We start from the raw sequence: 26,473 nt of genomic DNA on the forward strand, positions 1-26,473 counted from the left end.
TAAAATTTCACTCAATTTGCTCCATTGGAAGGAGGAAGATTGAACAAGAAACTCTTTTACTACGGCAAGAAAATGAAATAAGGAACTAAACACACTTTATGTTTCAAAAAAGTATTAGGATATATACATGCATTTTTCCATGCGTACAGAATTTAAACAAAATGTATAGAACTTCCGATGAAATAAATTTAAATAAATAAGTAAGTGTAGCGAATATTAATATCATGTAAAATATTGACTTTTCTAAACAATCTCAAGAAAATTAGCAACTCATACCCGTTAATGGAATTATCTAACAGATAATTTTAAAGAAGAGAGAGATAGCCGCACGTAACAGCGAGATTTCAAGAAAGAGGGGGTGGGTGAGAATCATCCGTTTGAAAGAGGTCTGGTTGAATCAGAAATTACGAGGATGCTTTATAACTTCACGGTCCTTTAGCTGGAGACAAAAGAGTTAATGTCCTGAAACTTTCCACACAATATCTGCCATCAGATTGTTGTTACTAACTATAGTTTGTAACATTATATTTAAAATATTAATCTACATCATTTTAATTTTTAAATGTTTTTATCTAGCAATTAATTGTGTAACAAATCAGCTAGTCCTCGGATGTTGACGCGCCTTAAAATAAAATAACAACTAGTCAATAAGTAATATATTAGTTATAACTGATTACTACTAATTTATCTACCGAATGCGCCAAAGTTATTACTAGTTGATTTAGTCCGTTTGTTTCAAATAAATAAAAATGCAGATCGCATTATTTATTAATTTAAATTTAAACAATAATAGACTGGAAAGAAAAGAAATTAAAGAATGAATTGGTAAATTATTTCTAAATATATTTCCTTCAAATTATCATGTAAATGTTTAAATGTGGTTAGATCCGCTGCAATGGTAAATACCGCTGATTTTATTCATGTTTTTTTTATTACCCTAACCGATTTTGGGCTTTGACCGAAGATGAAATCCGTGACCGGTCAGGAAAGATGCGGGCTAATCAGCAATAACTTGTAAATTCTTTTATACAAATATGCTGTACCTGGAAATTAAAAAGGCCAGAAGTATGTTTTTTTTTAAAGTAATAATCTAATCTGCGTACAGCTCACAGCTTTCATTGCAGTTTATGTAACAATATTTTTTTCAAGTCCTTAAGAATTTGTTCTTGTATTTGATGCTGCATTCACTCCGTATTGCTACTACCCTGACGTTTCAAATTTATGCGATATTTAGCTCAGCAATTTAACGTTAACATTTGATTGCAAAAAGTTCTATTTTCCAAAATAAGTTAGTTGTGAGTATAATTTTCACCTATTACACACATTTATGTTAGCTTTCTTTAAAAGAAAAAAAAAAAAAGCTAAAAATAGAATATTCACCCCTAAATTTTACCAGGAGTTTTACTTAGTATAAAAGAGCTTTTATTTGAAAACAAAAAAAATTCTTTAAGTAGGAGCTCTAAATATTTATCAGCCAACTAAAGTTTGGTTTGATAGGAGGAAATAGGGGTCTCTTCTAAGTAGCTAAGTGAGGAGTGTCCATGGGGGTGGTTAAGTGCCTTCCTCGAAGGGCGGTTTCTACTATGACGTCACCCACCTTCTCAACAAGTATCTTTAACTGGTGTTTGGAGTTTGGACAGAACAGTCTCTCCTGAGCATCCACCAAGGTAAGTCATTCCATCCTACAACGTAGGTTTGTATGTGTTGATGGTTTTTAAAAATTATGCCCTAAACCTTACCTTAAGGTGAATTTAAAAGGAAACTGTATCTCTTTCACTTTAATTACTTTTACAACCAAAGCAAATTTAATGTTTTTAGGAATAATTTACAATTTATAATTATTATTTTTAAAATTACATATTTTTATTGTTAATCAATCATTGAATAAATTTGAGATAAAGAATAACATTTTGCAATATTTCACTGAAAAATGAACTTCAAGGGACCAATTGGCAATTTTAATTTTAATAAATAAAAATTAAAAGTTTATCAACGTTTTGTCCAACTTTAAAAAAAGGTTTAAAGATGAAGTCTAGCAACTAAAAAATAATCTGCATAGACCTTGCAAAGGAAAAATGAAAAAGAATGAAAAAGACTTCCTTAGATCAATTACAAATTTACCACATGAAGGAAAATAGATGATTGTGATAGTATTTCTTTCGTCGAATACAAGAACATAATTAGTTTTTCTCTATCAGTACAGTTTTCAGTAAAATTTTGCATTTACAATATAATTCTCGATACTCTACTTGCCTAATACGTTACTGTTCTTAAGTTTCTTCAGTACTTGGCATCGAGAACGTCTCTTTTCAGTGTCCAGCAGTTATCAGCAAACATCCTGGTACTTCTTTTCCAGGGCGGAGATATCTTAATGAAACCGCTCCTCATGTTCATCACTTATTGTACCGAGATTGTCAAGAGAGCTATCTAGGTGGGTGACCAAAAGCTCAACTTTGAGGGACATGTTGCTCCCCAAATTTCAGTTTCGGTATCATTTCATGGTAATCCGGGGATGTCAGTAAATCTGTTTGCCTACATAAATTCTCACCACATTTTTGAATGGCTTCCATAATGCTTTGTCATCTGGGCTTAGCTGCTCTCCGAAAATTTAAGTTTTCATATGTCTCCTTCATATCAGTTGCATAAACTAATGACAGTGTGTCATATTATTAGACACTAATAATAGTGTTACTATTGTGGAAAAACACCTAAATCATCACCTGAATCACTAAACTGTTTTTTGTAGAATACCCAAAAAGTTTATTTATATTCATGACCCAGAATTTCTAATTCAGTATTTTGGAATACGCCAAATCATATCTATAGAAAAGAAACTAAGAAATTTTTCCTGGTGGTTATGAACGAACTTTATTGCCTTTTTGAAGAAGATCCCAACCTTTCAACCTAGAACCTAAGAGTTCAGCTTGTTTCCCCCCCCATTTTTTAATCCCGAACTAAGACGTTTAATTCCCAGTGAGTTATAAAATGAGGTTCAATGGAGTGTCATTGTCAAACATAGTGCCATTTACCTCCATATTTTGTAATTTTGTATCACCTTAATTTTCCGAAACATTCTCTACAGTGTGATTCATGAGAGAAAGTGATATCTGTAAATCCGCGCTATGGAGTCCTGGCAAACGGTAAGTTTGCTGCTTATTCCTCTTATCTGAACTGTTTATCTTATGGTTGATATCACTTCTTAACAAGTGGAGTCAAATTTGGCCACTGATCTTTATATGCGCTATCTCCAGACGCGTAACAATAGTTGTAAATCATTTGGATGATTTACACACTTGACATATTCAGTCACTATTTAATGCAGCATGCAATAATCTTTTTTGACTTAAAATGTTGTCGTAGGCTAGAAAGATAAAAATGGATGTTTGATTGACATATAGAGAAAGACCTCAGGATTACAGCAGTCAACTGAAATAGAGCAGTATCCAAAGATCTTTCAGCTCGTTAAGCATGTTTGAGTAGTTTGCAAAGACATTCTTCCAGCTCCTAATATTGGTCATGGCTTTCTTCATTACGTTAAGAAAAGAAGACGCAAAGCAGATAGGTGGAAAGGACTTCGGTAGAATGGCATCTTTCTTTTCCAACCTTCGAATTTAAGGTTTTCACTTTGTTTAGACTCAGTCAGAATTTTTGGCTCTAAATTTATTAAGTTGTTTTTCGCTTTCTGTACCTTGCACATGTGCTGCTTACTTTGTATGTGGTCTATGTATGAATGGTAAAATGATTCCAACTTGCGTGGAACTTCTAAAATTATTGATAAAAATATAGACCAATTACAACCCTAGCAATTTGCTTTGAGTACTTGTGCTCCGTATTTCAAGTGAAACTTTAAAATGCTAATTCTACCCTGAACACTATGCTAATCACATAAACGCGCCACAAACAAGTAATAACACTCACCTATTGATAATTCAGCTAATTCTAACAACAAATCCTAATCTACTTAACTATTTTTTACTCGTAAAGCTGCCGAAGTAGAGGATTTGCTAACATTGTTTTTTTCAGCGGAACCGCTTTGATCGAAAAGTTATTCACATTCGTAACCGATGATCATCAACAGAGTGACAATCGAAATTACATGCTCGGCGATTTCGCGTTTATGTCACTGGCAATGACGATTTTTTGCCTTGTTCTGCCATTTTCCGTTTAATATGTGTATATGAATATGTCTACTTTACTATGGTCGATCCAAACAATATTCATTAGGTATATGTACTTAAACAATTTCGTCTAAATTAGGCCTTCAAATTTTAGAGAATGAGTAAAACATTGTTGCATCGGCAAACCTACTCGTCGCGTACGCCCCATAAATGCCATAAAAGGAGGAGAATCAAATACAGCGTTAAAATTATACTAATTTTGCATTACTTACATGTTTTGTGGTACAACTCTATCTGATTTATGAAAAAAATAATTTTACTAAAATGACAATTTAAAATCAAAACCCATGCGCACATGTTATTTCTAATGTCCCTTTGTTATGTCTAATTTGGCTGGAATAACCCGCAGCTCGTACATTCCACTCCCTCATTACTGGTAATATTTTTTTCAGGGTTCAAGCGACAAATTGGGACAGTGTAATCTTCAAACTTTTTTTTACCGTGATGTTATCACTTCTGATCCTAAGGTCTCGGGCGAAATCCGCTAGCAGTTTTTATGTTTTAACTTTCCAGAAAATGGCGTTAACGCTTTTTTTAAGGTCCCAATACTATTTAGTTACCTTAATGACAATTTCTATTTGTTTGTGCTTATCCATAAATAATTTGCATTTATCCATAAAACTCCTTAACAAAAACTTACAGTTTAAAATGTTAAGTATAAGGGTTGATTAAACGCCAAAAGGTACACAAATCAGCAGTACCCAACATTTCATTAATACTTCATTGATATTATTTAAGTACCCAACATTTCATGAATACTTCATTGATATTATTTAAGTAATTTTACTGCATTAATTTTCATTAATATTTCTTAGAATTTATTAGATGTCACAGACCCTTATGCTGGCCACTTTCATCTACAAATATTTGTTCAAGTAGCACTGTAGATTGACTATAATATCTATTTATCTATAATAATCAAAGTATTAATTAAAGGTTAAAAAGAAAAACGTTATAAAAAAAATTAAAAAAATTATGAGGCTAAAAAATTCAAAAACTTTTTAAAAAAATGCTTAAACCAACATTCATCAATGATTTTATTTTATTTATTTATTTGTAAATAAAAATCGTCGGTTTAAGTTCATTCTTCGATTAAAGTAATTGTTACTTTATGTAGTAGTCAAACGTTTGTAAAAATAAGTAATAAATAATCTGGCTTTATCGCAAATAATATAGTTTTCTTCAATTACATTCTCAATCAAGGTGTTCTTCCCACAATGTTGTATATTTATATGTAATATAAAGTAAATAAGATATGCATATTTTTTAGGACAGCTAATTATTCCAGTATTTTACTATAAGTAAAATTAGGGGGACTAAATTAAATTATTGAGAAATGAATAATTATTGTTGAATACTCTACTTGTTATTAACTGTGTGTTATTTGTGCTCACGAATATTTTGGTAAGACGAATTCAAGACTGAAACATTGTTTTATATCCTCCGTGATTCAAATTTAAACAATAGTCGACTCTAACTTTGTCTTTTTCCACTTTAACATGCATGCATATATGACTACTCAGAAAAAAGGGCATATTAAAGATAAATCAGAAGAATAATTTGGAATAGAGTTAAAATAATGTACCTATTAAATAACGAAGATATAATATACATTTAATCAAAATTATATCCATAAAATATGATTTTAGTAGGATTTAACTTCCGAATTATCTAAGGCGTTGAAACAAAGTTATGTTATTAATATTATCATTATTCGTTATTATTATTAGGGAGGGAAAATATACTCTATTCCAGGCCTCTATGGGCCAATAAACTTATCTAAAAAGTCTAAAAATAGACCAGTTCGAACAGAAGCTAGTCAAGAATTACAAAATCCCGAGCAAATCTAACAACCTTAAGGGAAATCAGCTTAAACTTTTCCACCTACTCGAGCGGAAAATTCTAAACCTAACCTCTCGAGGGAAGTTTCCCCTTTCGTCTCACAAAATCTATAAAAATGAACGGGCATGAACCCTATTTTGCAAAGGTGTCTCTTTTAAACCACAGAGAGGGAACCATTCAGGCATTTGTAAGAGCTCGTGAGAGACGCCGTACCCTGGACCAACCCCAAAGTAACATCTTGATCTGGCGACAGCCCACACAGCTCATTCATAAGGATAAATGATATGAGGCAGTTATATTAAGTATTCAATGAGCGCTGTATTGAAAGCAGTTCATTGTGACAATTTTCGGCAAAAGCTTCCAAAGCGTGATACCAAACGTGCAATCGTGTGATTGTTTTATGTTCTTTAAGAGCTCCCACACGATTGCCCAAATTCACTACATAATTTATGTGAAGAGTAAACACTCTGTAGAGGTGGGATAGCTCAAATACTAAATGTATTTTAGCTTTATTGGGATAATTTTACTTCGTTGACGAAAAAAATACAGTTTCTAAAAAAATCTAGAAATAAAAGAAGAGATGTGAAAGTCCATCATTGATGCAGGATGGTCCTAAATTATGCTCCATCCTTGCGTACAATGATGGCTACCTTTACCAGAAATTATATGACTTTATAAAAATCAACATAATAAATGTAGAACATTGTTTATCTTTTTTTCCCCTGCTTCATTAATCCAAGAGGAAGATTATTGCCAATTTCTGTCTTGAAACATTTTTTTTTAATTACCAATGGACTAGACCAAGGATGAGCAACACGCGGCCCGCCAAGCATTTCTAAAATTGAATTTATTTTATCGACTTTCTCCCATCAATATATTGTTATAAAATTAATTATAATAAAATGGTAGTAAATACTAAACCGAAATATTTTTTTATGGCGAGTTACTTGTCGACGACGTTTTTAAACATGCAATACGAACGCGCCGCGTCTGCGCGATTTTTTTGTGACGAGATACACACTTGTCGGTGACTTGTTCAAACATGCAATACAGACGCGATGCGTTTCGTACGAAGTTTCGTAAATTAAAACTGTCCGGTAGGACAGTTGTATAAGGGTTGATCGTCAAAAACTGCACGAAAAAGCGTAACGCTGAAAAACACCCAACTTTGGCATTTTTTTTCTCTTTTTCTATAAAAGATAAAATTCCCAAATTTTCTTTAAAATATAGTGCAAATCCTCCTTTATAACTGTAATTTTTTCGTAATAAAATAGATTTATTAGTTTTCGAGAAAAGCAATGTGAAAATTGCGCAAAAACAACATTTTCAAAAATTGTTGTTGTTCTTGTTGTTGTTGTTACCTTTTTTGGAAACTGCGTAGCGCCTAAACGCGCGAACCGATTTTCATGAATGAGGTGTCATTCAATTCGGAATTTTATGTAGATGTGCCTTTTGGGGGTCTCGACGCTGTACATCGAATGAGAGAAGAGTTAGCCCCCTTTATGTAAGGCCCCTTCCAAAATTATTATTACTAATTACTCTGTAAATCTTGGCCTGATTTTGATAAAATTTGGTAGGATGTTAGGGTTAAGGCTCTCCTTTGTAACAATAAAGCGACGGTCTGCTCTTACACTTGTTAAGGGGAAGTATAGCAATCGTTTCAAATTATCAACGCGTGAACCGATTTTCATGAATGAAGTGTCATATTATTCAAAATTTTATGTAGATTTGCATTTTAGAGGTCTCGACGCTGTGCATATTTGGGAGGGGAGTTCGCCCAATGTATGTAAGGCCCCCTCCAATATTATTATTACTGATAACTCTGTAAATCTTAGCTCGAATTGATAAAATTTGGGAGGATGAAAGGGTTAGGGCTCCCCTGCATAACAGTAAAGCGATGGTCTGCTCTTACTTTATTATATTATATATGCGTTGTAGTTTTATTTTTTATATGTGACTAAACTAACTGACGGACTAAGTCCGCCAAGCCGGTCCCAAGCCCAGGTGAGAAAGGATGAGGGGTCCGTCGGAGTTACTTATGTTTCAGGATCTAAAGGCTAACTATACGCAGAGCCAGAAGAGGGAGGATATATTCATAAATGTTTATGCTGTGTAAATATGTTATTGTTTGCAACCCTTTATAAAACTATAAATAAATCTATCCAAAAGGTACAAAAATCTCCTTAACAAAAACTTACAGTTTAAAATGTTAAGTATAAGGGTTGATTAAACGCCAAAATGCACACAAATCAGCAAGTATCCAACATTTCATTCATACTTCATTAATATTTAAGTAATTTTACTGCATTAACTTTTTATTAAATTTTTTAGAATTTATTAGATGTCGCAGACCCTTATGCTGGCCATTTTCGTCTACAAAATATATGTTCAAGTAGCACTGTAGATGGACAGTAATATCTAGTTATTTATAATAATCAAACTGTTAATTACAGGTAAGACGAATTCAAGACTGAAATATTGTTTTAAATCCTCCGTGATTGAAATTTAAAAAGTGACCGACTCTAACTTTGTTTTTTTCTACTTTAACATGCATGTATATGTGACTACTCAGAATAATTCATCACTCATTTTATCATAATTATAATAAAAAAATATTTTGAATGAAGTGGCCAGCATAAGGGTCTGCGACATCTAATAAATTCTAAAAAATTTAATAAAAAGTTAATGCAGTAAAATTACTTAAATATTAATGAAGTATGAATGAAATGTTGGATACTTGCTGATTTGTGTGCATTTTGGCGTTTAATCAACCCTTATACTTAACATTTTAAACTGTAAGTTTTTGTTAAGGAGATTATTAATAAGAGTTAATCTATGTGCGGCCCGCCAATAAAAATAAAAATTTAAATTGGCCCATTGATTAAAAAGGTTGCTCACCCCTGGACTAGACCATCTTCAGGGATCATACGTACTTAATAACAATTGCCATTTGTTTTACATTGTGGGTGTTAATCTTAAAGTTTGGTATATCTTTTGCATTGACAGTTTAGATACTCTTGGGTACTTGTTACCCTAAAGTACACTTTAGTCCAGACCGAAGACATACCGAAGATCACCAACTTTAGTAATCAATAGGCTTAGTACTCCTGCAGGATTTCCCTTCTTATATTCGAATAGAGAGTAGAAACCAACAGAATATCCGCAATGATGTATTTTATTTAATTTTTTCCATAAGAAGTACACAGATATTGTTATGTAAATACAATAAATAGGTTATTAGCTTTTTTTTTTTTATTATTTAATTGAATACAATCGCAGGCTACGCCAGCTACTTCAACTACCAATTCCCTTTATCCTGATCTCTTGCTTACACATCAAGCTGGGGCTTCAACCAACTCAATCTTTCATTCACCCCTTTTTTTAAAAATTTTGTACTAGTTTACTAATATAGAAATTGAGTATCTGAGAAAATTTAAGCCTCTTTTTGTTTCGTTACAAAACAAAATTTACCTCTTACCCAGAAATAATAGTAAATTGACTTGTTTTCCACTGAAGTATTTCAGCGAATGTGATTGTATTGAATCAGATTTAATTTCTATGATTTCATTTTTTCGCAGTTTTCCTTCTTATTTTCTCACATCTTCGGTGATTGAATCATTTCTACTTGAAAACAAACATGAATGTCCCGTTAAATCATTGATAATGTCTGGCATTACGGATGTTATTAAGTTTCATATTCATTGTTTATATTTATATCAAGATTTACGTTTAATTATTTGCAGTAAATCAGAATGAGTGGGTCAGGAAAGAGTCTTCTTGGCCTTTGGTTATACAGATCAGGTGAAAAATGGTCACTAAAGCACACAGACTCAGAGGTTAGTAATTGTTTTTCAAGTTTATTTGTAAGTAAAAAAAACCAAAAAAAAGAAAGTCTCTAAATTGCTTCATTTAAACTAGAAACTAAGAAGCAACAATAGTAATAATATTCTCTGCGCAAACTTAGTTTCTAGAACAAATTTTAATAATAAAAGATTTTCTTCAAAGCCAAGAAAGTAAACTAAGAAAGTGGAATCTTTTAAGGATGAATTTCACTCAAGAAAAATTTCTCCCCTTGAATTTTCTTTCTTAAAACTTACTGCATTTTAAACCTAGATTAGATTAGATTGGCCTAGGGCGGCCTCAGGGCCTACGCCACTGCGACCCCTTTGGGTCTATTGTGGCTCCCCTAACTTTAAAGCTCACCCTCCAGACCTGTCCTTTTAATTAGATTCTTAATGCTGGAGAGCGACTCTTGGGTAAAGCTCACAGGCCTTGGTTTTTCCTCCCCGAGAAGTAACATCCTTAGCCAAACAAGCCCCTCACATTGGCACAACACGTGCAGTGCTGTTTCCTCCTCTTCCTGACAGAACCTACAGAGGCTATCATCTGCCAGGCCCATGCGATGCATGTGTTTTCTGAGTCTGCAGTGGCCAGTTAATAGACCTACAATCATCCTGATAACCCCATGGCTTTGGCGGATTAATTCTGCAGTCAGCCTCGGCGAATAGCCTTTAATAAACTCCTTCGCCTGTCTCTGTCCAGTAGTGGCAGACCACCACTCCTGAGACCTACTCTGCACCCATAAGTTAATGGTCGCAGTCTTAATACACTTCGGAACCCCAAAACAGGGCTCCGGGCCAACGAAGTATCTCGCAGAGCCTTTCCGGGCCAATAGATCTGCCGCTTCGTTACCCTTATGTCCTGAATGACCAGGTACCCAGACCAGAAAGACCTTATTTTGGTCACTAATTTCCTTCAGGGCACCCAGACATTTTAAACCTAGAAATTCTGGAACAGAATATTCTATTTTAAATAATGTTACTATTTTCTAAATTCCCTAAAAGTGATTTTTTATTCAAACCGTTCAGACATTCTAAAATATAAATATATGAATTTTAGTGTACGCAAAAGTGCAACTTTAAAGTGTTCTTTTAAAAGACTCAGGTTGCGTCGGAAAATTTTACATGTTTGAAAATCAAAATTGCATCCTGCAAAATGAAAATTAATAAACGTATTTATTGGCGAAGTACATACCTTTTTAACAGTAGCAAGCGGAAGCCTTGCAGCAAGGGCGGAAGGAATCTGGTGGAAGTCAATTGACACATCGCCCTATTCGTTGAATGGTACAAAATGCTCAAGTGCACATTCCTAATCACTTGGTCAAAATATTCGTTCAAGTTCTTAGCGCATACTTTCAGTTCTTTGTTAAGTTCTATTTGTGCGACATTGCCGTATCATTCGTAGCATTAATATATCGAAGACAATTCATATAATAATGAGTTAAATATACATTAATGGATTACGTTATTCTACTAATTACTCTTCTCATCTCGCTCTATTCTACTCGTAAATAACTTCATCTCATTCACTATCTGTCGCCTCACTACTTGCAAATATCTCGAAGGATTGTCGGAGGGCAGCTTCCCTCGCTTGCACTCATCTTTTCCCCTCATTCTTACAGTATGTTAATTTTGCAGATGTAAATTTTTCATTAAATTAAAAGAAAAGAAGAAAAAATATTATTAGTTAGTTTTTCTATGAAAAAATAATTCTGAAAATGCCTTAAGAGAACATATATCAAAACTTATTATTGCCGTATTTTAATCACGATTAGCGTTAGTATTTCCATTAGTATTTACTGTTTCGAGAAGATTTCTAGTTTGAGTAAGGGAGTTTCTTTTTTAAACAAATAATTTTTCTGAAGCTCTGGGATTGGATCAATTAATTGAATAACTTATTTGGGATAAACTGCATAATTAGGAAGGACGCAGCAGAGTTCAGCCTCATATTCAAAACACTGGCAGAAATTCAGTGGTATTTTCACTGAAGAATCAAATTGGTGGACTAGCAAGAGTACTGCAAGTGTTTCAGGTAATTCATAAAAGCAATTTATTATTGAAGGTAATTTTATATTGGATGTGATTTAAGGAAAATTTTATTAAAGAATGGTTGGCATGTATTCAACATGGTTGCTTTTTCAATTTTTGCAAAGGATTGCCACAGAATACATACCATCAATATTCAGATTTTTTGCATTGAAATAATAAAATTATTACACTTTTTTATTTTACGCTCAAGAAAAAGAAATTTGTAAGAAACCAGAGATAGACGATTTGCCTCGGTACATCTGACAACTTAATATACCTACCTGCAGTTGATATCACTTACTGCAGGCAATTCTGATCCTTGACCTGCCAATTTACAGATTCCAATAGTTCTCATTTCTTGACACTCCGCTCTATTTTATTATCTCAATCTGTTCAACTCTGCCTCGGCCTATCTGGTTCGCCAGAACCTCCTAACGTGACCTTAATCTCAGTTTGCATAAGTACCTTTTTCATTTATTCTGCCTTAAATTCTCCCTACGAATTCTCTTTCAAAAACTCTATTTAGCGTCAGTGAAAAGGCACTACTATTTTTTCGCGCAAATTTTTCTTATTATATAAGAAGAACCAAGATAGATGAATTGGGACGTACAGATGATCCTAGGGGCAGTCAGTAACTGAATGTATCCTCCAACTTCGGACAATCCGGTTTCACACTAATAATGAACAACTATTTTTAAATATATATGCCAAAATAATAACACCCAATAATAAAATTGGAAAAAAAATTTCTGAGTAAATTATAATATAATTTATAGTCGTCTAAATAAAAATTAAAATAAAAATACTTTTCAAATATTAAATTCACTACAAAATACTAAACTATTATGAAATTAAAACACCAATTATCTAAATACCAAACTAATATAATACCAAGCATTCTTAAGCATATAATTTGGGCTTAATTTTTAATGAATTTTTGAGCGTAGGACATGGGCGTGAATGTTGTACACATAGAATCACGTCCTTCAGACAGGCATGATTCAGAATACGAGATACTTGTGGAAGTGGAATGTGATAACAGAAAGATGGAACAAGTTGTGTCATTACTGAGAAGAGAGGTGGCAGCAATAAATTTGACAACCTACGAATCAGGATCAGATTTACCGCCTCCAACTCCACTATCAGCCACAACTAGCTTTGGTACACAGTTTAGATAATTTAAGTTTGTTAAATTAAAATGCGAAGTAAATATAGAAACACATAAGAAGTGCAAGGATTGATTTGGAAACTTATAAAATAAATTCAATATACCAATTTATTATCGGAAGCGCAGTTTCCCTTGCTTACTCTAGTCATTATTCCAAAGTCTTGTATGTTTGAACTCCGAAGAATAATGAAATTTGGGTCTATTATAATTTTATATTCGATTCTAAAAAGTTTTCTTTGTGATTTTTTAAAACCTAAAAAAAAAAATTCAAAGTAAGAAATAAATTATGAAACATCTTACTACAGATTTTGAAGAGATGCCGTGGTTTCCAAAAAGAATTCAGGATTTAGATAAAGCACAGAAAGTATTAATGTATGGATCAGAATTAGATGCCGATCATCCGGTAAGTAAATACTATAACATTGGTAACGTTATTCCTAATTTTGTAAATAATAATTTTGTAATTTTAGGGATTTAAAGACCCTGTATACAGAAAAAGAAGAGAAACATTTGCTAATATAGCAAACTCTTATAAATAGTAAGTAATTTCTTTATATTAGGTGGTTTAAAGTAAGTGATTGAATTTTGGTATTAATTCCTTTTTTAAAAAACATCTGCAACAAAATGTAACTCTCTTTCATTTTAATGAGAACTAAAATATGTTTCTAATATTGTTAGCGGACAACCTATTCCCAGAGTGCAATACACAGAGGAAGAAATTAAAACTTGGTAAGTTAAAAATTTAATGAAAACTATATTTGAATGGGTAGATTTTACAAAAAGTTAATATACGTAAGGGGTAAACATAACAGCAAGTTAATAATGGAGATCTAAATATCGTATTATTAGTACTGCTAAAGTTGGAGATACACTGATACAATTACAGTAATGCAATCTGCTACTAAGTCCTAGTAGTCAACTCAAGAGACAAGACAGATAATCACCTCACCCCTTACCTACTCACAACATCATCGCCTTCCTGCTCCTTCTATCTAAACGTGATCTTTCACAAACGAACACAATTTCCAACAATCTCTATTCCCACATAAACTTTCTTATCAATAATTCTTTTGAATACTTTTTGTCTTTTATTGTTTTTTTTTTCTCCATAATTCATCTGGACTGCTCATCAATTTTAAACAAAAATACTTTTGAACTCATCTACTAATGAAGTTTTAATGATATTAATTGCAATTTATTTTAGAAGATTGTTTCCCAAGAACTCTGCTAAAACAAAATGTTTAAAATTACTAAAAGCAAAGTTTTTTTTGAATCTAATATACAATAAAATGCGTATGAAATATTAAAAACACAGTAAAATTTCCAGGTTTGGAAAAAATTTAACCATCAGAACTTGATATCTTATAAAAAAAAACAATGATAAATGTTCAAAATATTAATTTGATGAAATGGTCATAATTAGATTTTGTTTTTAAGGGGCACAGTCTTCACGGAACTTCATAAACTATATGCCAAATATGCTTGCAGAGAGTATTTAGAAAACTGGCCTGAACTTGTTAAGTACTGTGGTTACAGGCAAGATAATATCCCTCAACTTCAGGATCTAAACTTGTTTTTAAAGAGTACGTTTGATAGCAAAGCTTTATAAGAATTTTTTTCCCCATAAAATTATAAGTTTTGATTAAAATCATAATCCTTTTTTATTTTGATGCCATTTAAGAAAAATATGTTTTAGGAAAAACTGGCTTTCAGCTACGACCAGTAGCTGGTTACTTGTCACCCAGAGACTTTTTGGCTGGTTTAGCATTTAGAGTATTTCATTGTACTCAGTACATCAGACACAGTTCTGATCCTTATTATACACCTGAACCGTAAGTTTTAGTTATTTTCAAGGTATCTAAAGGTATACAATTTTTCCAAATAATTCATGATTTTTTTCTAAATCTTAAAGCGACTGTTGCCATGAACTATTAGGACACATGCCACTTTTAGCAAATCCTAGTTTTGCACAGTTTTCTCAAGAACTTGGTTTGACATCACTTGGAGCTTCTGATGAAGATGTAGAAAAGCTGGCAACGGTAAGTATCTAATAAACAAAATTCTAGACAATTGAGCCATCTCACGTCTAAACATGATATATCGTATGTGCCTTTTTTTCAGTTATATTTTTTTACGGTCGAATTCGGTCTTTGCAAACAAGATGGTGAATTAAGAGTTTATGGTGCTGGTTTACTATCTTCTATTGCGGAACTTCAACACGCTATTCAAGCCACTGAGAAAATCAAAAAGTTCGATCCAGAATTAACATGTCACGAGGAATGTATCATTACATCTTATCAGAATGCTTATTACTATACTGATTCATTTGAAGAAGCTAAGGAACAAATGAGGTGCGCATTAATTTTATAAAATCAATAAAGCATTGTAAGAAGATAAATTTATATCTAATTAAGACTCACGGAACCCCCACTCAAGGTCTCAAACGAATTGACCTCAATCTGAAATATAAAATGTTAAAAAGACTACTTACAAACGTTCAAAACTGACTCTGACGAACAAAAGAAAACTATATACCGCCCAACTTGCCCCAAAATGGACGCACGGTATACAACTCTACAGAAGCGCCAAAAAATCGAACATCAACCGACTTCAAACATTACAGTCTAAAATTCTAAGAACGCTCCCTTCAACTTCACACAATACATTCTGATCTAAATATTCCTCTTTTGAAATAGCCCAATCTCGCAACACAAAACTACACTCAAATCTGCACAGTCATTACAACCCTCTGATCCACAACATGTCTACTACAACACTTCCTTCAAATCCCCATCGTAGACTAAAGAGGCGTATTAAAATTTATTCTCCTTCAGTGACATATTTTACAATTAGAAATTACAAGACAAATAAGTTAAGGTATAAGCAAAGCAACTCTTCAGAAATAGAAAAAAAAAGTCAACCATAAGTAAATTTATAATAGCCGTTGCTTGCTACTAACATAAATTAACAAAATCATCTGTGCTTAAAGTCATCTATTTAATAAAATGCGCATGATCTGAAATAAAATATTTTAGCGCATTAAGTCATTGTATACCTTACTGTATTTTTGACTGCATTCTGAACTTCACAGAGGATACTGAATTTCATATTATTTTAATAATCATTTATAGATAGCAAAACCATACATATTAATACTTTTGACTCTTATTATTATTTTTTTTTTAAATAGCATTCGTCTCCAAAAGCATTTCACACCAATAAACCAAGAATGTATTATGAAGTGAACAGAATTTGATTAAATTTTTGCGCCTTACTATAAACCCAAGTGTCACAATCTTGTTTTATGCTTTAGGTTCAACTTTAAAGTGAGTTTATATTAGAATTACTTACACTTTTTCATTCATGTTCACAGGGCTTTTGCAAAATGTATACAACGGCCATTTGGCGTGCGCTATAATCCCTATACACAAAGCGTTGATGTACTTAGTAACGCCCAAAAAATAGCAGCGTTGGTGTCAGAACTTCGAGGAGATCTTTGTATAGTGAGTAACGCTCTGAAGCAAATTGATGCAAGAGAAGATACTATGGAAAATATAGCGCACATGTTACAAGATGGTATTGATCTTGGTGGAGATAAGCGGCAAGATCATTATGACCAAGCAGTGCATGACTAGTATATTCAAAATAATCCTTATTGTGTTATAGTAAAATATCTGCACTTTAAATAAATAATCTTTGTGCAAGTAGTTCTCATATGTACTATATTTCAGAAATAAATTTCATATTATCTTATTTCAAAGTGAATTTTTCAAATAATACTAAATATATTAATAAAAAGTCACCCGTTTATCATCTTTAATTATCTTTCTATCAAATGAACTCGCGTGGAGGGTGTTGGGAAAAAATAATCATTGCATTACTACCCATGATTAAAATGAATATACGGTAAAAGAAAGATTTATTTTAGGCAGAGCCGGATTTTCCTATGGGCTAACTAAGCTTCAGCCTAGGACCTCAAGATCAAGAGGGACCTCATAAGTGGAATAGTCTAGGGCCTCTTTTCATCTAAATCCGGCCCTGATTTTCGAAAATTAATTTTGGTTTTGAAGTTGGATCTGAGTTCCCAATTTCAAAAAGGATATTCAGAAAACAATGTTATAAATATATTTTTTTATTAAAATAAAAAAAACCTATGCCCTTTCCGTCATTTTCTTTGCTTTAGATAAATAAATAATTACTAACTATCAAATCTTTCCATACAAATATTTGGTCCTTCTTCTTCATATTCTTCTTTAGTTACAACAAAAGTATAGAATTCGGGATCTTTACTAATTAGTTTACCACCTTTCCAAGCGTAAGTAACCGGGCTGCAACAAAAAGCAATTCTTAAATTATGTGCTTCACTCTTTTATAATGTTATTTCTATCATTGAATGATAAATAATAGAATAATGAGCACTTTTTTTTACTTCAAGCAAATACGTTCTCCAAGCAAACAAAAACACAAAAATCCACAATTGGTAATATCTTTTTTATTAAATTAATTTTTTTTCTCTCTCTCCAAATAAAATAAAAGGATACCAATCGTGAAGAATATTTAATAACTAGTCTACAAATAAAGTTGGAATCTATTCAAGAAAATTGTCAGAATTTAGAAAAAAAAAAATGAAATAAAATACTCCAGGTTATCGATTTTCTCCAAATTTGGAATATAGTTAAAGCGTCTATCTAATTGATAGTAATATGGTAAGAGAACTGAACCATATTTTATATTACATTAGCGTTTCGTTTTTTGTAAATGGATCTGTTCCCTAGCTAGATATTGACAAATAATAATCTTGAATCTCTTTTCTTTAAATTGGGAAAAGCAAATCGTCTTCAGAACACTAACATGCAGTTTCCTCTCTATCTAGAAGGTACACAGAGAGCTCAGGTAAGCGTTAGGAATATATCTTTCCATCCAGTAAACGACGGAGTAAGAGGAATATAATTTTCCATCCAGTAAACGACGGAGGAAGATATATCTCTTTAGAAGATGTTAAAGAATGCCATTATTTTTGGTATCCAGTTTTAGAATGGTTAGCATAAAATTCTGGTTCTCCTCTTAACCCACAGTTTCCCTTGAGAACGTGGTGACAAAGTGTTGGCGATACATTCGCCTTAAGGAGCGTAATAGGAGCGGATCTTTTCGCCCCAGAGGATGATTATCCTAACTACCGGCTTCTGGCAAGAAAATTTCTCAACTTCAGGATCTAAATTCTGCCCTAAAGAGTACGTTTGATAGCAAAACATTATATAGCATTTCTTATGCCGTAAAATTATAAGTTTTGATTTTGATGTCATTTAAGAAAATTTGTTTTAGGAAAAACTGGCTTTCATTTACGACGAATAGCTATTTAGTTATTTTATATTTTTGTATAGTATATATTTGTTTTCAAGGTATGGACTAGTTGATCTCACCTAGCACAATAGTGCATCTCTTTTAAAAAATCAAAGAAATGTAATGTATACTATGTACAATTAAATGGTACCCGAAAAAACATTAAACAATTAAAAAAAAAGTTCTCAAAAATCTTTCTCTTATAATTATCAATAAAATCAATTTATTGCAGAAAATTTTTTAGGTTGGAGGAAAATCTTATAAAACGTTGAAATTTTCTTGAAAATTGGGATGATTTTAGCATTTATTTTCTATTTTTTTGGAAACTACTACTTATTCTACTTGCCAGAATAAATGAATTAAATTTATACTTTTCAGGTAGTGTAATATTGACATCAAATTCGTCTGGTGCATCTGCCCTGACATCTTTGTAGAGACGTTCTTTGAATCCAGGAAAAAGAGCTGACCCTCCTGTTACAACAATGTTTTTGTACAATTCAGATCTGGCATCTTCAGGACACTGTTGAATGCTAAGCTTTACTGCTTCCGATAATCCCATTTGATTGATACCAATATCGGATGGATGAAATATAACTTCAGGAACTGAGAATCGTTCGTTGTTCATTCGCAATTTTTGCTAAAATTTGAATCAAAATTTCAATTAATTTAATAAAAAATTCTTAGAATTCTATTATTCTGCAGTAAGTAATTTGTTCCTGTGATAAATATCAAGAAAAAAGATATGATGAAAATAAAGTTGAGGAAAAAACTACCTGTTCTACAACGGGAGGTTTATCAAATGTGTGCACATATCCTCTTCTCAAATTTGTGAAATCTGGAAGAATATAGTCTCTAACTATATCATTTTCAGGATATTTCTTTTTACATTTTGCCATGTCGGCCATTACATCCATAGAAACAAAACAGGTATCTTCTTTTACTTGATTCATTACATACGTTTCTTCCATTACATGCAACTGTCTGAAAGAAGAAGCCATAAATAATTAATTATTTAATTAATAACTGTAACACTACAGTTACAAGAGTAAAATAAAAATAAGAAAAAAACATTAAAAATTTATCATAAAAAAGTCAAACAACTTGATAGAAAATAAACGGTCCTTAGATAAAATTAATAAATAAACTTGAAAAAAAGAGAAAAAGAAGATGGATAGACCAAAAAAGGGGGAAGGGTGAATTAAGCAGGTAATTGTTGAAAAACCTAAATCTTAATTAACGAAATGATGTTTTTGCACGGAAGACCTTTTACAGAAGCACAAGAAAAGTTGCAGAATTGTTGCTTATTGTGAGCACATGAGGATGAACTTATATAAATAACAGGAAAGGATATGTTAACTTAAGTTTCTTTGACGCTGACATTAAAATAGATACAATTGTCTTATTTTAGAAGTTCTACAAAGCAGAATTGAATAAAATTAATTAATATGAAATGTAACATAATTTGTAATAATGTGATTACTTTCAGGAGGGTTAAATTCGTGACGCGAAGAAATACCCTCCTAATCTCGAAACATTGTGATAAACCTATTCAGACTTTAATAGTTAATAAATAAATGCAATACAAATTGATAATGCAATATTTCCTAACCTATAAGAAATTATTTCCTTCAAATGATTGGTAAGAAGCTTTCCTCCAACTTCAATTCTCTTGATGGCATTTTTCTGTTTTTTCCCTCTAATGTAGGGAGCAATGTGAGTGAAACTGTATCCACAATCAATAATCAAGCAACACTGAGTGCTACGATTTTCACTTCTATAATGATACTCACTCAAATCTCCAGCTTAAAGGAAAAATATTTTATTATTTTTTGATCCTCTAAGGTAAACAGATATTTTATTTAAGTGATTTTTACAATGGATTTTAAATAAATTAAAAAATTTATTTGCTTATTTTAAAGTTTTGTTAGGATTATAAAATATAAACGTCAAGAAGTAAAAGTTTTAATGCTACTGGACCTACCTGGAATTCGTAATAAAGACTGGCATTCATACTCCTCAAAAAATATTTCAGCCATTGCTTCCTGAATACTGCAAAAATTAAAGTAAGGCTCTGTAAGGATAACGGGAGTTTCTGAAAAATTGGATGGACAACAGTCGTTTCCAAATATGTAGTCCCATACAGTCTTTTGAATATCCCAATTCATTAAAAGGCCCTAAAATAATATAAGCAAGTTATTAAGGAAATGAGATAGAAAACTTCTAAAATTTGAAAATTTAATAGCAAATTCAACGCGATTTAAATTTAAGAGGTTATCTTAGATGTTTTCTTTCTAGAAGTCCCATTGCTTACTACCCAATGAAGAGCGAATTACTTGCAACGGGAAATTCGGCACTGCGCTGAAAAGGTTCTTGCTACAATTTCACAAATGATGACGTGCCTAATTAATTATCACCTGCATGGAGAAAGCACCGCTTCCCTATAGAACGCTTCTGAGGACCTACGTGACTGGATATTTAACCCCACATGAGGCTGTGAGATGGTGTAGGAGTTAGATTGTTGGTTCATAAAATCCAGAAGTTTCAAACAAGAACTATTTATACAGATAAAACACAATTTGATTTTTTGGGATTTGGGGTTGAACAAGTGTATCGCAGAGCTGTGTCACTTACAGGTACACAGGATCCTGAAGAATTATTAGGTCAGGAAAAGGATTAACACAGTAGGTAGCACGGTGGAGCGGTAAGTCGGAGGTCCCTGATTCAAATCCAGGCGAACTATTCTTAGATGTTCTTTTCCTAGAGCTTCTTCCGATGATGGTCAGTGTTGTCTGCAGAAAGCACTGTCCGGCCAGCAGTACTCTAAAAAGACTCCGTGCGCCAATAGACTTAGATGTTGGGGCGCCTTTAAAACAAATCACAAAAAAGCAGGATTGCTATCCAAAAGGAGAGTGGTGTTTTACATTAAAAAAAATTGGTTACATAGTAGGTCTCAGGTTGATTATTTCATCATTTACCCGAAATACTTTTCAAAAAAATACGTTTACTTCATACTGATCTACTGTCAACAGAAAATATGAAAAAATAAATCAACTGAATCTGGCTGATTAATGTAAATCCGTATTAATGCTCCGTTCAGAAATATCCGAGTTATGAAAGATATGGAAAGGAAGGTAGAGTTGCTAATAAGCCTCGATGTAACCAGCTCGCAGTTAATAAAGATAGAGATTTCTGAGGACCTAAGCCAAGTGAGGCATTTTAAAAACCTACATTCAGTAATACACTGTGCGCGGTTTATGTTTCTTGATTCGTCTTGAATGAAAAAGGCTTGATTATTAGCGAACGATACTCCTTAATTCTTAAGATCAATACCCCATTATTGTAAACAACACTCTTATAAAGGAGTACAGAAATGGAGTAATTGACTAAAACTACAAATCTTGAAAATAACTGATAAAAACCTTTTGAAATGGGAGTAGATAAAATAATCCTGATGCATCTCTACATTCTTCAACCTGGTCAGCAATAAACAATCTTCTTCTTTCGCTTTTAGCTTTCATAATACAATTGGGAATAATCCTGAAATAAATGGAATTGCTATTTTAAAAAACTTTCCAATTTCGTGAAGTTATTTAAAAGTATATATATTTATATTACTTAGGTTCCTTTGCAGTGGAATGCTCAACTTTAGCCGTGTAGGCGCCGTTATCAAGTATATATGCTTTTTCCACCATTTTTAGTAAAAACAAAATATCTCTTTAATTTGGTATTGAACACGTTTAATGAAAGAACTTGTCACGGCAGGCAATAATGAGAAACATGTTAATAACGATGGATAGTAGCTAAACTAATTGCAGATCACTCTCATCGTTATTAACGCTTGAATACCCGCAACGGTTAGTACTTCATTCAAAAACGTTACCTAATAACCTTCTTCCAATTGTACATCGAATAGTCCTCAGTCCTGCAAAATTAAAGAACATAGCACCATCAAGAGAAATGTATTAATAATGTTAAATAGAATCGTTCCACTTAATGCAAACGTTTCATACTATCATTAACTTGACAGTCCTGCTTCCAGGAGCCACAAGTCTTCGGTAACCTGTAAATAACCTTCTTTCAATTGTTCGTTAATACTAAGAACTACGAGGTAAGAGTGCATTTTTGTCTAAGCTCTAACCACTGCACAGTGCAGAGTGCACACAATTACCTATACACTTACACTGTATACTATAACCTTCCGAATTCGTGATAGCGTTCAGCGTACTATCCTGCTTTTTGAGTGAATGATTGAATCTGATCATTTTGGTAAGAATGATCATAATTTTCTTAAAGTTTCTTTGCAAAATTAAAAAAATATTGTAAGAGCTGCAATGTTGGAAAGTGTTTGTTAGTCTTTTATAATAAAGGATTTATTCTGAAAAATGGAACAAAAGGAAAGCGATGCTTTTAAGATTAAATTTAAAGCCAAGAAAAACAAAGCATATAGAAGAAGGAAGAAATCAGAGGATGAACAAGAGCAGAGCGATGATGAATCAGTACAGTAAGGCTACTTTTGTTTATAAAAAAAAAAAATTGTAAAGTTCTTGTAATTTGTTTTAGTCATCTTATTCTTGCCTTCCATTAATTTATTTTATCTTAGTGCTATTAAGTTTGTTTCTCAATATTTTTGGTTTATTATTTTTTTAGTGAAAAGTTGGAAGATTTAAAGGCTTTGCAGAAACTCCGTGAAAGGCCAGGTGGAATAAGTGTTGTAACATTAGCATTAGGGGAAAAAATTTCAAGAGAAGAAGAAGTTCTTTGTGTATGTTACAATTGAAAAATATATTTGGGTTTAAAGAAAATCTTCACAGTATAACCATTTATAATCTGCATTTGGAATTTACCCATGTTATCTCAGAGTGATATTAAATATCATAAAATGTTGAACAAGCTTGATTTCACCAGGCTACTTTTTTCGGGGTATTCTACACTGCATCCATTTATAAGATCTTTCGCATCCTATTGGAGCCAGGAGAGAGATTGTGAAACTCTCCAGGTGATCAAACAACTCACCCAAGTACTCTAAGAAAGTGTGAAGAGGAGGAGAAGTCGAATAGCAAGGGAAACCATACATTGTAGCCAACTCATCCGTCTCCTTATTGCTCTCCCTAAATTCTCTAAAGTATCCTAAAGAGGATTCTATATTCCCCTCCTCCATGTGGTTACTATCCAGGCTCTCTAAGAAGGATTGGGCTCTCCTCCAAGGTACCACAGATGTTCTAACCATAGCCCCTAGATCCAGATAGAACCAAGCTCTATGGGTATGTTCGATAAAGAGTGAGGAACCGTGGTCGGTTTAATCTCCCTGGGGTTTTATGCACCTTTTCCACCAAGCCTTCCTCCCATTTTTCCATACATTGGCTCCAAATTTAAGCTTGGAAATGTTTTCAGGAGGATTTACATACCTCCAATTTTGGTAACCGCCTAGGCTTTCTAGATAAATTCCAGGTGTCAGCAAGCCAGCTGATTGAAATAACCACTCGATGCAAGAGTGCCTCCCCTACTTTCCCAGGAAGAACATATCCTGCTTCAACACTAATGATCTGGAGTAGAGGGGAGCCTAAAGATTCTCATCTCTAAAGCAACTGAAGAACTACTAATTGTAGTTTGTATTAGCATTTTGCCGAGACAGCTGCAAAAAATTAGAGTTAAATATTGTTATTGAGTTACTGCTGAATTGAACGTTATCATTTTCATTTAAGAAATGTTATCTTAGGAGAGGAGTCATTGCGTTGATCTATAATTGCTATTTTAATTTTTCATTTTGTATTAAGTCTACAAATACTTAAGAAAGGATAAAGAATAAAAGATTTTCATTTTGATTTGAATAATCTGCTCATTTTTGATCGACTGGCATCATTTTGAATTTCTTTTTGACATTTCACTATTTTTCCAGAACGATCCTTTCAAACTAAAGAATGGGGGATTGGTGAATATGTCTTCCCTGAAGGGAGGCAAATTAAATGTGGAAGATGACGCCTACGATACTGGCATTGGTACCCAATTTTCCGCTGAAACAAACAAGAGAGATGAAGACGATGAAATGTACGTGATTTCAACCAATTAATCGTTTTTACTTTTTAAAATTACTTTGGGAAATGTTGCCATACTTATTTTTGTTTTGTAGGATGAAGTATATAGAAGTGGAATTATCGAAAAGGAAGGGTCAAAAAGATAATGATGAAGATACAACAAAGAATAAGTACTGTTCACCCGAAGAGGCAGCATTAATGGCAGTTCCAACTCATTTGACAGCTTCTTCTTCTCAAAAGTCGGAGGAAATGCTGTCAAATCAAATGCTTAGTGGCATTCCGGAAGTCGATCTAGGAATAGAGTAAGCGAAATAGGTTGTTCTATACATTTGGGACGACGCATAGCATGGAGCATGAGGCTTGCAAATGCTTAGCTAGTCTAATCTAATGAAAAAACTTACTCAACTTTCGATTTATTGATTGAAATTGAAATTTTTCTAAAAAATAAATATTGAAAGTATATAACCATTTGGTTATATGTATTTACAGGCTGGTAATGAAGATTATGTTTTGCTATTTTTGGTTTATATTTTTGATTGAGAATTTAGCGCCCTCAGACTTCTTCTCAAGCATGAACATATTGCGACAATGAGACATGAAGTTTAGATTCTCATCACTCCTAGAAATAAGTTTTCCAAAATCTGTTTCAATTAAAACAAGTTTATATCTATACAGAAAAAAGAGGCGCAACTGTTTTCTGTAAAATTTCAAGAAAAAACTCAGAAATCTGTTTTTAAAAACCGTATCAATTAATTAATTTTCTTCAAACTCAGAATTCTAACGTTGCATTTTAATATTAAGGATTGAATATTACGTAGCAGTGCAGCCGTACTTTTTTCATTTATTTGAATTGTAAGCTTATTGTTTTACCCACCAACATTATACTATAAATAAGTTCCAAGACCTTTAAGGGGTTCTTAAGTTTAATGAAATGGAATTATTTTCGAGGAAAAAATGTAAAAATACACGTAAAGTAGCGTGTACAGTTAACGTATTTTGACCGAAATTGTATAGTCAAATATGCAATGGTGGTTCCTAATCGCATTGTCAAGTTTGCTTGTTTTGATTTTGAAATTTTTAATTTTTAAATGTAAGCAAAGTTTACTAAGCTTTTTATTACATACAATACGCTTACATTAATTTATTTACTCACAAGTTTAATTTTAGGGCCAAAATTCGAAATATTGAAGCCACTGAAGAAGCTAAATTAAAACTCCTTTGGGAAAGAAGAAATAAAAAAGACGGCCCCTCACAATTTGTTCCTACAAATATGGCAGTAAATTTTGTACAGCATAATAGATGTAGGTACCTTACATGGAAATAATCATTTGGATTTTGTACTGTCGTAGTAACATAACAAATTACTTATAGTAGTACGTAATAAATAACTGTTCATTATCTTTTTGTTAGGACTCTATAATCGTTTTTATTTTATCTTATTTAATATCGCTGCTGCTGCTTCATGTTTAGTTAATCTTGAAGAATCTGGGCCTGACCATAAGAGAGATAAACAAAATAATGACAAACGTAAAGCACCTCTTCCGTCTGAGAAACCTGTTAAAGGAAATAAAAGAGAGAGGCATGGAGCTGAGAAAGCTACTGATGATTATCATTTTGAGAAATTCAAAAAACAATACAGAAGATTTTAAACTATATTCATTTAAATTTTAATGTAAATAAATAAAGGAAAAGGAATGTATTTTTATTTAATCAGTTACCATATTTCGAATGAATTTAATGTTTTTCAACTATATGTTTCAGTGCGATTTTAAAATTGTAAATTTCTAAAATCCATTGGAATTTTTGCGGCCAGATGTTAAATTTTGAAAGTTTTGCAGTAGAGCAATTCTTTAACTGTTTAATTGGAGGATTCCATGAGCAACTAATATTTAGCTGATTTTTCAAGTTGGAGGTTGGTCGTGGAGATGACATCCTAAGTCCATAAAAGTTACCGTAATAATTGCTAGCTATGTAAATTAAGAAGTACCAGTAGACGAAATAAATGTTTTAAAAATAGAACATATTCATACGTTTTCCTATTGCTTC

The 26,473-nt window shown here is 32.5% G+C and overlaps 3 protein-coding genes across 5 annotated transcripts; 2 read left to right on the forward strand and 1 right to left on the reverse strand.

Annotated features, from left to right (window-relative positions):
* The first annotated feature begins 1,617 nt into the window (after positions 1 to 1,617).
* Trhn (tryptophan hydroxylase) lies at positions 1,618 to 16,808 on the forward strand. The gene is made up of 12 exons (XM_074118148.1): positions 1,618 to 1,667; positions 9,764 to 9,856; positions 11,781 to 11,891; positions 12,835 to 13,048; positions 13,361 to 13,458; positions 13,526 to 13,593; positions 13,734 to 13,784; positions 14,493 to 14,638; positions 14,752 to 14,887; positions 14,968 to 15,094; positions 15,177 to 15,406; positions 16,429 to 16,808. Exons 2-12 carry the CDS (start codon positions 9,773 to 9,775, stop codon positions 16,688 to 16,690), a joined length of 1,527 nt encoding a protein of 508 aa, XP_073974249.1. The 5' UTR covers positions 1,618 to 1,667; positions 9,764 to 9,772; the 3' UTR covers positions 16,691 to 16,808.
* Positions 13,790 to 22,546, reverse strand: Arp6 (Actin-related protein 6). 2 transcript variants are annotated; one of them, XM_074118149.1, is made up of 8 exons: positions 22,406 to 22,546; positions 22,011 to 22,317; positions 21,815 to 21,932; positions 20,377 to 20,569; positions 20,005 to 20,197; positions 19,169 to 19,376; positions 18,767 to 19,032; positions 13,790 to 17,383 (listed from the first exon to the last, which is right to left on the reverse strand). In XM_074118149.1, exons 2-8 carry the CDS (start codon positions 22,085 to 22,087, stop codon positions 17,254 to 17,256), a joined length of 1,185 nt encoding a protein of 394 aa, XP_073974250.1. In that variant the 5' UTR covers positions 22,088 to 22,317; positions 22,406 to 22,546; the 3' UTR covers positions 13,790 to 17,253. The 2 variants fall into 2 exon arrangements, with proteins under 2 accessions (XP_073974250.1, XP_073974252.1); XM_074118151.1 differs by having other exon boundaries at positions 18,742 to 19,032.
* Positions 22,547 to 22,755: 209 nt separating this feature from the next.
* Positions 22,756 to 26,446, forward strand: LOC141449090 (splicing factor C9orf78). 2 transcript variants are annotated; one of them, XM_074118157.1, is made up of 7 exons: positions 22,756 to 22,896; positions 23,043 to 23,157; positions 24,292 to 24,440; positions 24,523 to 24,729; positions 25,595 to 25,728; positions 25,898 to 26,099; positions 26,189 to 26,446. In XM_074118157.1, the coding sequence occupies exons 1-6, from the start codon at positions 22,778 to 22,780 to the stop codon at positions 26,074 to 26,076; spliced, it is 903 nt and encodes a 300-aa protein (XP_073974258.1). In that variant the 5' UTR covers positions 22,756 to 22,777; the 3' UTR covers positions 26,077 to 26,099; positions 26,189 to 26,446. The 2 variants fall into 2 exon arrangements, with proteins under 2 accessions (XP_073974258.1, XP_073974257.1); XM_074118156.1 differs by lacking the exon at positions 26,189 to 26,446 and having other exon boundaries at positions 25,898 to 26,122.
* Positions 26,447 to 26,473: the final 27 nt, after the last annotated feature.

This window comes from Rhodnius prolixus, unplaced genomic scaffold (assembly GCF_049639745.1).
Source record: "Rhodnius prolixus isolate KJV_2025 unplaced genomic scaffold, Rpr scaffold_2, whole genome shotgun sequence".
Lineage (NCBI taxonomy): Eukaryota > Metazoa > Arthropoda > Insecta > Hemiptera > Reduviidae > Rhodnius > Rhodnius prolixus.

Bases quoted from the DNA above. Each gene is read 5' to 3' on its own strand.
- Trhn (XM_074118148.1), top strand. From the start codon at position 9,773: ATGAGTGGGTCAGGAAAGAGTCTTCTTGGCCTTTGGTTATACAGATCA. The intron at 9,857-11,780 runs GTTAGTAATTGT...CTGCATAATTAG, and splicing joins TAAAGCACACAGACTCAGAG to GAAGGACGCAGCAGAGTTCA. The intron at 14,888-14,967 runs GTAAGTTTTAGT...TAAATCTTAAAG, and splicing joins CCTTATTATACACCTGAACC to CGACTGTTGCCATGAACTAT.
- Arp6 (XM_074118149.1), bottom strand. From the start codon at position 22,087: ATGGTGGAAAAAGCATATATACTTGATAACGGCGCCTACACGGCTAAA. The intron at 20,570-21,814 runs GTTTTTATCAGT...ATATTATTTTAG, and splicing joins ATCTACTCCCATTTCAAAAG to GGCCTTTTAATGAATTGGGA. The intron at 17,384-18,766 runs GTATAAATTTAA...TTTTTGTTGCAG, and splicing joins AATATTACACTACCTGAAAA to CCCGGTTACTTACGCTTGGA.
- LOC141449090 (XM_074118157.1), top strand. From the start codon at position 22,778: ATGGAACAAAAGGAAAGCGATGCTTTTAAGATTAAATTTAAAGCCAAG. The intron at 22,897-23,042 runs GTAAGGCTACTT...TTATTTTTTTAG, and splicing joins AGCGATGATGAATCAGTACA to TGAAAAGTTGGAAGATTTAA. The intron at 23,158-24,291 runs GTATGTTACAAT...CTATTTTTCCAG, and splicing joins GAGAAGAAGAAGTTCTTTGT to AACGATCCTTTCAAACTAAA.